The sequence below is a fragment of the Augochlora pura genome, chromosome 10, assembly GCF_028453695.1.
Source record: "Augochlora pura isolate Apur16 chromosome 10, APUR_v2.2.1, whole genome shotgun sequence".
Classification (NCBI taxonomy): Eukaryota; Metazoa; Arthropoda; class Insecta; order Hymenoptera; family Halictidae; genus Augochlora; species Augochlora pura.
In genome coordinates, this window is record NC_135781.1 from 18,624,645 (window position 1) to 18,639,843 (window position 15,199).

Here is a 15,199-nt window from a genome sequence, read left to right on the forward strand (position 1 = left end):
TTGTCTTTTTATTTCTTTGCTCATATACAGGGTGATCCATAAGTATGGTCAAAGCGGGAAATGGGGGGTTCCTGAGGTCATTTCAAGTAACCTTTTCCTTTGCCGAAATGCAATCCGCGGCTTTGTTAACGAGTTATTAACAAATAATGTTGGCTGCGCACGGACAATTTTTCGTGCTGCTGCGCACGCGAGCAGGGCCGGCTGAAGCCCGTCTCGGTGACAGGAGCCACGGCCACGTATCGCCTCTAAGCCGCGTTCGATCATCAAATAAGAATTTCATGAATTTTTTATTAATTTCAAAAATTTCACAAATATTATTAAACCCACCCATTCAGTTGTAAATGTTGTAATCCAGAAATTGTAATCCACGTATGTAGAACGGCACAGATTACACTAACTTTTACTTTCACTTTCACTGCACTATTATTCCACACTGATCACGAATTATTCAACAATTAACACATGTCCGAAGTTTCCAGCGTTATTTTGTGTGGCCCTGAAAATGGCCGATTATTTTCAAATACGGAGAAGTTATTGAGTAATTTCAAATACTTTTTAAAGAACGGTGAAGTTATAGGGACGATATCTCGAACGAAACTGACCTTCTCCACGAAGATGTTCACACAGACTGTGTCGATTATCATAGCAACGGACACTAGGTTTTAAATAAATCTGAGATGCTCTGACGAAAAAAAAGGTTTTTCAAACTGCAACACGGTGTAAGGATTTTCAGACGAAAGCCAGACTAGTACACCGGCAGAATCGACGAGAGTAAAAGTCAGAAAATAGGGAATATGTGATTATTTATTTCAATCATTTCCGTATCTTCAAATAGATGTATAAGTTAATTTGAAAGAAACTTCAACATTTAACCATCTACCACTGCCTATTTCCATCACATTCATGTTCTTTTCTTCTGTACAAACGATACAGTAAACTTTCTTTTCTTAAATACAATACTATATTTTTAATATTCGAATATGGAAAAATATTAAATTTTCAGTAAAATGGTATTGACCTTTATTAACCCTGTACCTAACCTGTCTTGCATATGTAACAAATATATCCCTTTATTCAGAACTTCTACAGTCTAAAGAAATATAAGAAAATAAAATAATGGTATTACATAACTGTAGACTGCCTACGTTTATGTAATATACAAGGTGTCCCAGAAATCGAAAAATGTGGAGTTCCTGAGGTCATTCGAAGCAACTTTTTCCGAACGGATCGACCCCAGTTTCGTCGATTGATTCGACCGCTTCGCGCTAGATGAGCTCGTTTCTCATTGGATAGTATTTTTCATTCATAACTCGTTAATGATGCCACGGAGAAAATTTTTGTAATGGAAAAAGTTACTTGAAGTGACTTCAGGAACCCTTCATTTCCCAATCGCAAATAATTTTTGGAACAACCTAGATATATGTGGCATCGATGATTTTTCGGAAATATCTTGGAATCTAAGATATCTAGAATATCTAATTGCAAAGGAAAAGTTAGTCGAAATGTTAAGATTTCTAAAATATCCAAATATAATAAAAATTGAATATTATTAATAACTGTTTAAATTAACGTAACAATATTCCACCAATTCGGTTATCTTGAAAGTTTTATATACATTAGATACGCGACTAAACATGATTTGTGATCATTTGAAAGGTGGCCACTTGAAGGGTTGTTTTCAAAATCACGACAGGAAAATAAATTTCTTTCTTCTACCCCAAATTCCGAAGATAATATCTTGAATGGTACGAACTCGCAGCTTTATTTCCTTTTTATTTCATCAGCAAATCTTAAGTAATAATATATAAACGTAAAAGCCCACAGAAGAATGAAAAATTGCGTGGATGCCAACTCGATATCCTGTTATACTTTTTGGAATCTTAAACCTGAGTGTAATTAGTAGATGCTTTGTAAAATCACCAAAAGCTTTAACATAAACGTATGAGTTCAAATAAAATTACCATTATTAAAATTCTTTTTCTAAAATCATGAGACTTTAAATAAAATACTTGATCTGTTTGCAGAGCGACAGGGACAGCGAGATAGAGAAGAACCACTCCGACCTGGACAACGTGCCAAGCGAGAGCGTGATCGGCAACGACGTAACAACATCTTCGGCGACCACAGTATCCTCGTCAATTGCGACGACGAAGAAGCCGTTCGGCAATGGTTTCCACAGCAACCATAACCACAACAACCAGGAATACGACTCTGCGACAACGGCTACAACCAGCTCGCCGGAGCCAGAAGAATACACATACGAGGGTGCGATCCGCAGCTACGTGTCGAGGGTATCACAGAACATACCGCGAAGATCTCTGGTCAGCCTGGACGCGAAGCTAGACAGCGCGAAGTCATCTACGAACGGCTCAAAGACGAGTTTGAACGATGAGACCAAGTCCACCATGCCCGTGGTGAAAGTAGATATATTGAAGAGGCGAGAGATCTTCGAGAAAGCAACGCTGAAGAACAACGAGAGCAAAGCGAACAACAGGCTCTCCGGCGACTTCACCGGTACGAAGTCGATCAAGGAGAGGCTCTCGAACCTGGAGAAACAGAAGCACGAGCCGGAGAGCAACGAGAAGAGCGGCAAGTCCTTGAACAGACTGTCCGGCGATATGAGCTCGATCCGCGAAAGACTGTCCCATTTGGAGAAGCAAGCTTCGGAGAGGGAGAGCAAGAGCTCCGTTCATCGCAAGCTAAGCACCGAAGAGTTGGAGACCGTCAGACCGCTCAGAGAGAGACTGTCGACCCTGGAGAAGTACAGCAGCAGCGACGAATCATCTGTTCCGGGAACTGCCCACGAATCCCGGCACAACGGCGAGCTATCCGCCAGAACGATAAAGGATCGCTTGAGCGCCCTAGACGCGGTCAGGAGCAAAGAGTCCACCGACAAGAGATCCTTTGTCGGGAAACATTCGCTGTGCTTTCGAGATCAAGAGAACAGAATCGACACGTCCACCCCCAGCGAGAGAAGCTCTTCACCCGATTCAGAGTATCGCGTGCCGAGAGCTGCCTTCCACAGGAGCCTGGACTCGCTGGACGCCGATGCCTCAAGCGGTCCCGATACTTTCGAGCGTGTACAAAGCCTAGAAGAGCTCGATTACGGTAGACGCTATCCGGCGTCGTCTTCCTCTGCGGAGCTTCTGAACGACACGGACCGGGAGGATTCCGGTATCCACACGGCTGACGTCAGCTGCTCTGTCAGTCAAGCTGACGAGCCAGTGGACGAGGACATCGTACATGCTAGCGCGATCATGGAGAGGCAGGAAGTGATCGAAGAGAAACCGGAGGAACATCGTGACGTTGAGACAGCGAAGGAAATCGTTGCTGAACAGAGCACTACTGTGCCTGATATCCCGAACAGTTCTGCTAGCCAACAGGAGGCAGTAGTAACAAAGAAGGTAAGTCGCGACCAGGATTTTGCATGTGTGATCTTCCGTCGATTTATTTCGGTTTTCACCGTTGTCATATCTATTCATCTGGGTCCTGTGAAAGTTCAGTCGTTACCTGGGATATTATGTATTCGTCGTTGCTTGGTATTTGGAAAGTTCAAATGGTTTTTTCCAAAATTGTGAGGTCGTTCTACGGCAATGTCTCAGGCAGCTGTTTCAAACTTCGCTGTTTCGGAGAAGTTCATTTCAGTAAAACTTTGTTTACTTTAATAAAAGTGAAATCAAAATGAGTATCTGTTGTGGATTTTATGCGTTTATAAGAAAATTAAGTAAACATAACTTGCAACAGTAGAAACATTAAAAGACTTAAAGATTATCCTACTGACATTGTTAAAGAAATAACAGATCCTAAGTAACACTGTGTTTTGCAAAAACATGTTTACGATTACATGAATAGTATTCAAGTTCTAGAATATCCAACTGTATTCTAGACAAATATGTTTAGGCTAGCAATGAAATAATACATTCGACACGATTGCAAGATTTTTGAATGTTTATTTTAGAGATTTAAATATTTTTAATCTAGTATACTCTGTTTTGCATTGTAAAATATTTTGGAGAAAGTTGCTTGAGGCATTGATTTATAGAAGCTCATCTGTCTATGTGTCAATGTTTTCATTCATAAAGAATGCCATTTCATAAGAATACACCCTTTCGGAAACCTGTCTGAAGAGTTCAGTATCAGATTCTGATTTCAAGGATCTAGTATTTTTGAATATTTAATGTGGTCCATTTAACTTGAACACCTCAAATATTTCGTTTGTTATTAATAATTTTCTAAGTCACAGGGTCACGATAAATTCGATAACTTGATCTTCGTGTGACCTTGAATAGCAAAATAATAAGAGTTGTGCAAACATTTATTTATGGTCTGCAAGAATGTATAAAAGTTCACATACAGTAGTTAATGTAAAAACTATTTCTTAATTATATAAATTATTATTAAATCTTTGGTATACAAGTTACAGACGAAGATCACCGAATTATAAGATGTTTCATTCATCTTGACCCTTCTAATCACTTGACGTTAATAAAAATTAATAGTTCCGTGGTATAGATAAAGATTTATTTGCTTGCCACAATATTTAACCTTTGGAACGTAATCATTAGACTGCGGATTTTTATAGAAAATAAAAACATTCTAGCAAATTTCTCAAATTCTTTGAATATTTCCGCAATTTTGTACTACATTTATCAAATTTTACGACAAATGCCTCAAATCCGCAATCTACTAATCATGTTTTGCTATTATCTATCGATAAAAAACGAGATATATGTTGCAAGTAAAGTTGACCACTCTATACCTTCAACAGTTACTAAACGATGATACTAAAGTTACGTTTATTATTCGGTTAAGGGACGTCACGGCGATTCGATCTATCCAATAACTCTTTGGTTCTCTAGGGTACTGCTGACACTTCTGGGGAACTGTCGACTAACAAATCACAATCGCAAGCTCACACAGAGATTACTAACTCTCGCACACTACGTTCCTGTCCCGCTACGTGTCGTCCGATCGTATACCAAAGTCCCAAAGTACCCCCGCGAAGAACTCCCCCGGAGACCCCTCCCAAACCGAAGTCATCCACACCCAAAGAGCTTATCGATGCCAAAGCAGAATCTACCAAAGAAACGAACGCGTCGTCGACTAGTTCCAAACTCCTCTCGGAGGAGCTCGACAGCGTTCGCGACGTTAACGAAACGAGCGAAATTCTTTCGAAACCGGACTCGACCAAAATCCCTAGTTCATTATCAGCGCCGTTAGATTCGACAGAAAGTTGTCTCGTACCATCGGGCAGGACGGTGACAGTTCCAACGACCCTTCAGTTAGAGTCCAACGCTACCTCAGCCTTCAACTCGTCCACGAAAGAAGCCACAAAGCTTATGTCCCCGCGTTCGACATCCAAAATCCCCACCCTTTTCCCTCGAAAGGCGATTAGCAGCAAATCGTCGCCAACGAGTTCCACGTCCTCCCTCAGCCCACCTGTCTCGCCTTCCTCGCCCAAAGCTCTGTCCCTGAAGACGAGAACGTCGACCGCGAAGAGTCCAAATAGTCAGACGTCGTCGCCACAGTTTCCAAAAGCCTCGGAGATACCTGTTCCCGTTAGTTCGAATGGTACCGGCACTATTCCATCCGGCTCTTGTATACCAGTCCCGAGCCCCTCGAGCCCGGAACAATCATCCCCGATGTCCTTCGCGAAACACGTTCCATCCCCCCTCTCTACCAGCACGAAACACCAGGTGACGGTGGGTGAAGAGACACTGGCTGCCGATAGACGCCGAACGGTGGTGGAAATTTGCGAAAAGGTGGTGGTACCTCAGGGCAGGACACCTACGACACCTCCAGTGACACCGTTCATCACCGTGGATCGCGTGGCGCACAAGCAGACCCCGGCGACCGAGGTTAGGATCGAACAGCAATCTAACTGCCCCTCGAGAAAGTCTTAAACACCCCGGGGAAGTGTAAAGGAGACTACTCGCCTTTGGCTGTCTTCACGTATCGCGTTGTCTCTCGCCCCTTTTATCTGTTAGACCTAGCTTCGTCTAACATCTATTAGATCTTGTACATAAGAAAGGGCTTAGAACGGGCGCCCTGGTGGTGGGAACTACTCGGTTCACGAAATGATCTTAAGATGGTTACGGCTTCGACATCGTTCGAAATTCTGCATTGAGGTCGCCGTCTAAAAACAGTTTGCTTGGGGAATCATTTAATATGTAATTGGAGATTGTTTTCGAGAAATCATGGGTTGGAAGGAAGGGTTTATGCTAAGAGCGGGTACCGTCTGCTAAATTTCATCCATTTACATGTAAGGGTAGTCATAATCAGTAATTTTCAGTTTAATCTCGCCAATGAGTAGATTGAAGAATTTTATGCAAAATAGAAAACATATGCATTAATTGCGAGATACAAAATCCAGAGAGACTTAATTCTATGTAAATCAATTTTTAATCTTGTTTTCACTCAATTGTCAAAAGAAGATTTACATAATTCAATTCGTTTGTGGTAGAATTTAATGAAGTTTATACGGATTAAAGTTATTCATTGTTAATTTAGCGTGTCCGTGACATTCGCTTTGAACATTTTAGCGAATCGAAAATAATAGAATAATATTATCAATTTCTTTCGCCTTTTTATCGTATTATATTTAGTATACTCGTTTTTGCTTTAAATTCATAAAATCCACAATCTACTGACGAGGTTCATCAGAGTTGAACACCTTGAACTCCTATTTCCAATGTTTCATTCTACCATATATAGAAGCAATTCAGCATACGTTTTTACTGCCATCGCATGGAAACTCAAAGAAATCTTGCGTTTATTTATATCTATGGTAGCAACTGCTATTTATCAAAGCCCCGACCGGATCGGCTGTATCCGGAAAATGATTTTCGCGTCTTGAGTTCGATCAAAAAAACCGACTCCCGCCACTTAGGACACCCATATAATATAACCCGTCTTCGCCTGTCGCTTCCACACATATTTATTATCTTCCATTACGCACAAGTCTCGCTGGAAACGAAGGCGTGAGACCATAGCTAACGATGTAAATAGACGACGCAGGAGCAAAACGTATATAATAACCCCCCAGTATCAAGTAGAATTAGATCAGGTAGCCGGAAACACGTACTAGCCAAAGGTAAAGAACGGTATCGATTCGAATAGAGTCAATAATCATGATGACTAGCGCGAAACTCGATGGCCTAATCGGCAGGACATCCATCTTCGACCTACGCAGTCGGCTCCAGAAGCCCACGAATGGAAATCAAGGCAACAATTCTTTCCGTGGTTCTATTGTAATGACTTTCGTTATTTTCCTATGTACATTGTATGCGGGAACACTGGAAACACATTTGTTACTTTTAACATGGTGCTGATTCAGTATCAAACACTGCTGTGTACGTGATTATTCCAGTTATAGTTAATTCTGTTTATTTCTTTTCTATGCTACAAACATTTAATTCGAAGGATGTGCGTGATTCTAGATGCAACAAACTTCTTACAAACTCTTTTGACAATATTTTGCAATATTCTTTTGACAAAGTCTTAATAAACTCTTGGCAAACTCTTGGCAAAATTATCGGTATCAAACAAAGAATTGTTGTCTCGATTTCAGTTTCCGTCTGGAAACTGTGTGAACGATGCCTAACCAATCAATCGCTGCATAAGTGAAAATCGTAAGATGACATTGTGATACGAATCTGAGAATTCTACACGCGACCGTCGTGCGAAATAATAAGATAATGGCCATAAAGAAGGAGATCCGTGCATACCGTCGTTGTCAGGAGTGCTCGAAGCTGAAGACTTCATTTTTGATTAACTGGTAACGGATCTTGACGCGACCCGTCGACACTTAGGCGCGGATAACAATCGATTCTAGTACTTAGGAGTATGCGGTTAGTATAATAGAATACAGAAAATTCACTGAGCAGAGAAGTTTATCGTGCCGTGTTGTCATCGTGACCGCAAATAGAATTCAGGTTTCGCCGAGGAAGGGATTTCGAAGCTGGAGTGAAACGGGTTCACGATCGATAAAAGTTTCAAACGAATTGTCGATACCGAACCAATTGACGACATCGAATCATTTGCCGATTTTCTATTCGGTGATCAGATTATGGAACATCGAACAAATTCCCGCGAACTCGTCTCATTTCGCGCTTCGGGGAATCTCGATTTCGGACTCGTCGAACACGTAGCCAGTGTATGTAATCGAATGTTAGGTTAAAAATTACGCGCATGCGGTACACCGTCGAACGTTTCTACCGAAATTCACAATTTCCAACGCATCGATTTTACCACTGTCTTCGTCGTCGTGAATTGTTCGAAACAGGACTGGAAAATCTGCGGACTATATTCGAAACGTCTGATCATCAATAAAGGGGAAATAGTATAAATTTTCAAACTGCATTTTAATGATTTGACTTCCATCGGACCGCTGACGAAGGAGCTTCTTCATTTTCCAAGAGTTGCGCAAACATTTAAAAACGTCATAAATAAGTGGACGGTTCAGAAGCCAATCAGAATAAGCTCGTTAATCTTAAAGTTGAGGTAAATAAGGATTTCGAAAGTTAAATGTAAAGAATATTAGTACCACCAATAATGCAAAGCACAAGTTTTGTTATAATGAAATAAAAAAAAAGGAATTGATGGTAATATTTAGATGTTTTACTTAATCTTTTTTAAATTTCTATTCGTTTTTATAATCTGTCATCAATATATGCGTTGTTGCTTATTCTTTAATCAAGAAGAAATTGACTATGTTGATATGATGAACCGACCAAATATCCAACGAGACACATTTTTCGCGATATCATTTGATAGCTGAACAATAGAAAATTCTTACCGATAAAACGTTTAACGAAGAGTCGAAATTTGACTTTTTTAATGCATGTGCAATTTCTACATGGTGACTTCTGCTACGCATCGATTTTATTCGGTGTAACACACATTTAAAATTACAAGGTAACAAGGTTACAAGTCCACCTTAATTAACGTAATTATTAACAAAGTGCTGTGACAAGTTTGTACACAGATAAGAAAATTCGCGAAATGACAATACGTTTAACCAACTCTTGGAAATTAAATCATTTGGTTATGAATAGCCTCTGATCGATTCCTCGAGTTCAACGTACAAGTATTTGCTTGCCGCGATTTTTCGAAAATTATGTTATCGTTCCCACGGTGCCGCATGTCATCTTGCAAGAGCTCGTAATTGCGACACGTGCACGGACCATAAGGGTTATAATCTTGGCTTATTGACGAAAAGGAAGATAAAGCTTAAAACGAAAGTGGAAATCTAAGGTGTTTGTCATCTTGATGTGCTAAACTACTGCTACTATTTTGTCTTCATATACGATACAAGTTGTGAATTCTTTTTATTACCCTTACGTTTCAAATTTCACCTAGAGTTAAGCAGTGACCGATTATTTTGTAATTACTCTTGTTAATGATTACAAAAAGTAATTATGGCAATCATAGTAGTTAATTAATTAACGTTAGAGGAGTAAATCAGTAATCATAATTACATTTCGTAACTTGTAATCATGAGTCAGTAATCTGTAATCCTAGACGAATGATTGATCTATCTTTTCTCATCACTTGCTGTTGAGTCATGAAACACATGTGGATTTTCTAAAAACTATTCAAAGATACCATTAATTATCATAATACCAAATTTTTAATTTAATCATAATAAAAAAAGTCGTCATTATATAATTAATGATAACTCTGTTAATCTTGACCAAGAATTGCATTTACATTGCATATTTAATCAGTAGTCATAAATATGATTTTACGTTAGTTATAATCTTGAATCATTAATCAAATTATTTTTTGCCCAACTCTGGATTCATCCTATCGTAACTGGCACTATACTTCTGGTCCGTGTACACGAGTCACTAAACAGCGACCAACATGTCCGACGTATTGTCCCCGTGACCTGCGGATCAGAGGTCGATCGGAGCGACGTTTAATTGTTAAAGAAATTGTGTCTTGCCCGTCGCGATAGAAGTGCCCTGAATTGTTTGCGATCATCGCATTGGTACTCGTAGTCATTTCATACTCGGTACACGTCAACGAGGTAAGAACCGAATGGTTTGCTCGAGAATTTAACCAATTCGGTGGACCGTTTAAACAGTTTATTAATTGAATGTTCAAATCCTGTGCCCCTGTGTAATCTCCCTTTTGTTCATTAACACCAGGAGTGTAATTAATATTGAAGAGTTGATAGCTTGTAGATGAACCGTAATTGCTTCCTATAGTGGAATCAGATGTTTTGATCGATCATATTGGATGTTCCATGTAATGGGGTTTGGATGTGTACAATATTTGAATTGATATCAATGCATAAGAACTCAAAGAACCCAGAATTTTCTACATTTATTCGGACAATATTGGACTTATTCACACATCGTACAATTTCTGTTGTAATTGATGCTTAAGTAATGAAGTTCCTGATAAAATTTCTCGTAAAAACGTGTCTACAATCTCGATAACAATAGAAGAAGAAACTAAAAGCTAGTTATTTTGCCTCCGATTTGGTAACTTTAGTGTCACAGTAAATTCTTTCTAATTATCCCACAGTTTATTTTAAAAAATGAACAATTTGGGAAAAGCTAATACAATTACTAGAGCCTCGTGACTCGTTTTTATAATTGTTGACAATCCACAACTATAAAAACGAGTCGTAAAAGTTGAATGATCGTATCTGCTCTTTCCAAATTGTCCAATTTTGTTTACAAGCTATGGAACAATCGAAGAGAATTTTTTGTAATTTCTATTTTCTAAAGTTCAACATACAACATGAATATTTGCTGTAATATTTGCGACAATTTTAATATTTTAATAAGAAATTTTCAAATGAAAATTCGCTTATACGTTTTCATACATTCGAGCTGTTACACTTGACATAAGATTCGTTTCAATATTGTGGAAATATATACTATACAAATCCATCCAATCTGCATATCTAAATCTTCGTTCCCTTTGAATGGAGAAAAATTCATACTTCTAATTCGATAACTGACCATCGTCCTTTACCGGTTATATAACTCTTCGCCGAGATGACGTAGCATTTATTCCATCGCACTATACATGTAGCTTGTTTGAGGTAGCTACATCGGCAACCATCATCGTGCAAACTCAAGCAAACTAAGCCCTCTTCCGCTGCAAGGAGGTAAGCCGGCGCTTTCAACTGCTCGAATTAGAGACAATCCCTAGATCCTCTTGTTTTCCCAACGATTATTAGTTGTCCGCTTATCGTCAGCAGTATTCGCTCTCGAGCTAGGATTTTTATTTGTGCATGACAGCAGAACCTTCTCTTAGTACCGAAAACCTCTGCTCTTCGTTTTTTTTGCTAGCACACAGATTTTGTGAAAATCACTCGCAATTTGGAAATATGGGGTTACTGACGTCATTTAAAGTAACTTTGCCTTAGCGTAAATGCAATTCGCGGCTTTGTTTACAAGTCACTAATGAAACACAGTGACTAATAAGAGGCGAGTCAACGAACAGTCGAAACTCAGTTTCGCTGATTGGCTCAGACGCCTCGCGGCAGCTGATCTCGCCTTTCATTGGTCACTGTTTTCCCTTAATAACTCGTAAATAAAGCCGCGGAATACATTTTCGTTAAGATAAAAATTGCCTCAAATGATCTCAGGTAGCAATCTACTTTTGGATTATTAGGCATTTTTGGAACACCTTTAAGTTGATACATAAATCTTGGCGTTTATGCTCTAAGCCTCTAAGCGAAATGTAATCGTGAAGAGGAACTTTTATTCTGTGCATCACTTCTGCACAATCTCTTTCAAGCGCGGGTTGCATTTTTCAATTTCTCTAAGAATTGTGCAGTGTCGAAGAAACAGTCATTTACAGCATTTCTTTTATTCTATACAAATGAAGTGGAACAACAAATTTCCAAAAACATTTGTGTACAAGCTCTACCATGAATAGGATACTTTTATTTGAAACGATATCACAAGAAATATAAGCGACCTATCTGCTGGCCGCTTTATATTCAACGTTTTCAGAAAGTGCATTTTGTCTTGTTCGTCGATTGATTGTATTTTTAAATGTTTGTTAAAGGTCGAATAAATGATTTTTCTATATTTTTCGTCATTTCAAGTAAATGCAAAATTGAAAAAAATATTATAGCCATTGTCTAATAGCCTGATTATTTTGTCATCTAAAAACAAATTCAAGTCATTTAAACCAGTTTAAAAAAAAGTTATACCGTTTTTCAAGTGGTCTTAAATACACGGCCGTCGCTGTAGGTAAATCATTATTCATGAATACGATGTAAATCAGCAAAATAAAGTAATGTCTTCTAGTAGACGTAGGACTGTAAAGGGTCCAGAAAACTAAGCTATTCAAGATCAATTTGAAAGAGTAGAAATAAAGCATGTGATGTACATGTACAACTAATGTTTATTTGCAAGATGAAATTGTGGTTACCGCTTAAAAGAATGGATTCGTGTAAAAACCAAATTTCATTTGAAATTGGAAATTCGTTGTCTAATACCGTTTTTACGGTACATAGTGTTTGAAGCAATTTGCACAGCCAGACACAGTCAACCGGTTACTTAATAAGTCGTTAGTCGTGTTATTTTCACCCGCACATTGTTGTATGGTAATTATGCGCACAACTGTTATTAACGCACCTCGTGTAGACACAAGAGAAGACAAGCTTGATGACGGCTCGGAAACTTCCGGTGATATAAAACTAACATGACACATCGCAACGCGATAAAAATGTCATCTCGGTCTTTATTATTTCCTCTGCGAAACTTTTCTGAACCCGATATTCTGTGTAATTAGTATGTCAGACATTGCAACTGCATTTTTTCAATATTTTAAAGTCAAAGGTATTATTTATTTCGTGCACAGTAAGTGATGTTCAAACTTGAGAAGTTACACAATATAAAAATGTCTTTAATGAAATATAACTATTATACATTTTTCCATGCATTTACATTGTATTATGCTTCTTGTGAAGAAAATATTTTTACACGACATTTAATATGTTATTGCCAGTCTCTGAATGCATAGTCATTTAAAAATTGAAGGTAAACAGTTGACATTTTTTCGAAAAATTGTCTAAAACCGATCATTTTATCTTATTTATTAAGTTAATTGGATTAATATTATATAATAGGTATTCTTGAAATTATAATTTAAAAGAATAACATTGGTCTTCATTTGTATATAGTTCCATCATAGAAAATCCTGTTAAAAGGCTTTCGTTTAAAAGTCGGTCCAAATAAAGGGTTAATGTTAACAAATTTTTATTTATTTATACTTAATCTTTGCACTCGGCAATCGCATCACTTGCAGCATCGAGCAATATTAGAAAAAGGAACACACGAAGTTTCTAGCATCACAGATATAGTATTCGCTTCGACTACCACAAAACTTTCATTTTTACTATCTTTACGTCTGACTGGTTGATCAAGCGATTATAAAAATTCGTTAATTCGCATAATATCTCCAAGCTCGCAGAAATTTGATCCCTTTATTGGTTTTGCGATTATTTCGTACGTCTGTTGAATTATTATTTTATTGATCGTTGATTTTGTATTATCTGGTGGTGAAATTACAAATTTAAATAATTCAAAGTAAAGCAAACAAAGTACTGAATTCTGTTTTCGTTTTGGAATTTTTGTAAAACTTTCGTTTGTTTCCATGGTTGATCTTGTTAGAAATCGGGATTAAGAATAATGATATTCGAGAAGCATGTTTTCTTTCGTAACTCGAAAGTTCGCTTTCTTTTTTTCTCCTTTCAAGATTTGTGCTACTACAAAATTACCTCAAGCCTACAACTGTCATGTCACAAATGTTTTGATTCATAAAAAATTAATTTACAAAATACTTGGACTAATTGTAACTAGATTACGGATCTTTGTGCAACTTCTCATTTTAGTATATCATCTTATAAAAATTAGAAAGTTCCCTCGCCAACTAATAGATTACACGTTGTAAAAAAGAAGTAACAATGCTATATTAAACCGTGTCGATATATACATTTTCTTGCATTAAAAAAACTTGCAGACAAATGTATAAAAATCCTTTCCTTTTTAAATAATAGATACTACTTTTAAAAAATGGAAGTCTATTGAAAATAACCAATGAAAATTCCACTTTGCAAAAACATTCACAGTGGTATTGTTTAAGTCCATCTTATTTTAATTTTATCTAATGACGAGCTTTTTCTGTTCCTGTGACAGTATTGTGGATAGATTAGCAATTTATCGCGATAACATCGCATATAACGTTTCATCACCTACTTGAAAAATATTATCATTTCAAGAACCTAATTCTCCTTTTGCAGACTATTTAATTTACTTTTACATTTTTACCATAATTACTATATCAGCTCTTCACATTTTATTCTTTATCTTAAAAAATAATTTCTTAAATTTAAATTTATTAGAAAATAATAACATCGAAATGTTATGAACTGTCACACCTATGATTATATTAATAATTATTTCAGTTATACTTGATTAATAAATGATGAAATCCTACATACTCAAAATCCTACATTTAATAATATTACATTTGAGTCTTATATAATTAAAAATATTGAAAAATCAGTTTTATCTACTTAATGATGATAATCGAGCTGTTATTGTATTCAACGTGCCTATACGATTGTTAGTCACATCAATAGATATAATTCACTCATGAACTATACCATCATTAGGTATTAAAATAGGTATAACACCAGAACATATTAATAAAATATCATTAAGAGACATCTCAGTTCGTTTGGTAATATCATTATGTATTATACGTAAGAAATAGGTGTTTGTTCCACGATTGTATTAATTTCAGAATCGTATATACAAAGCAAAACTGGAGCAGTTTACACGAATCCGGGTACCGGCGCACTTGTAAATCTAAATCAGTGTTTCTCAACGTAAGGTGTTCGACTCACCGAAAGACTATTTTCAATATTTCGATGAGCAATTCGAAAATAGTAGTTGATTCAACGTGATGAGGTAGCAAATGTAAATTAATGTTTGTTCAATATGTAAAATATTGAGTCTATTAAAATACTATTGAATACAAAGGGAACAATGATACGGCTCTGTAACGAGATAAAACGGAGTACCAAATTCATCTAGACGAATTGCAAGAAAATTATTATTACTCTTCCTTTGATCTTCCGTGAGAAGAAGACGGACCCATCCTGCAGACACTTCTTGAAACCGAAGAGTATGAGTAGTTATTGTTTGTGCACTGACGT

At 37.3% G+C, this 15,199-nt stretch overlaps 1 protein-coding gene across 6 annotated transcripts in view; it reads left to right on the forward strand.

The window, feature by feature from the left end:
- Positions 1-15,199, forward strand: part of Smash (smallish) — a 324,377-nt gene that overhangs the window by 286,882 nt on the left and 22,296 nt on the right. For 5 of the 6 annotated variants that reach the window (XM_078191775.1, XM_078191779.1, XM_078191777.1 and 2 more), the window contains exons 5-6: positions 2,025-3,404; positions 4,860-5,858. In XM_078191775.1, coding sequence (XP_078047901.1) covers positions 2,025-3,404; positions 4,860-5,858 — 2,379 coding nt within the window. The remainder of the gene's footprint in view (positions 1-2,024; positions 3,405-4,859; positions 5,859-15,199) is intronic. The other variant, XM_078191780.1, reaches the window with a different exon arrangement.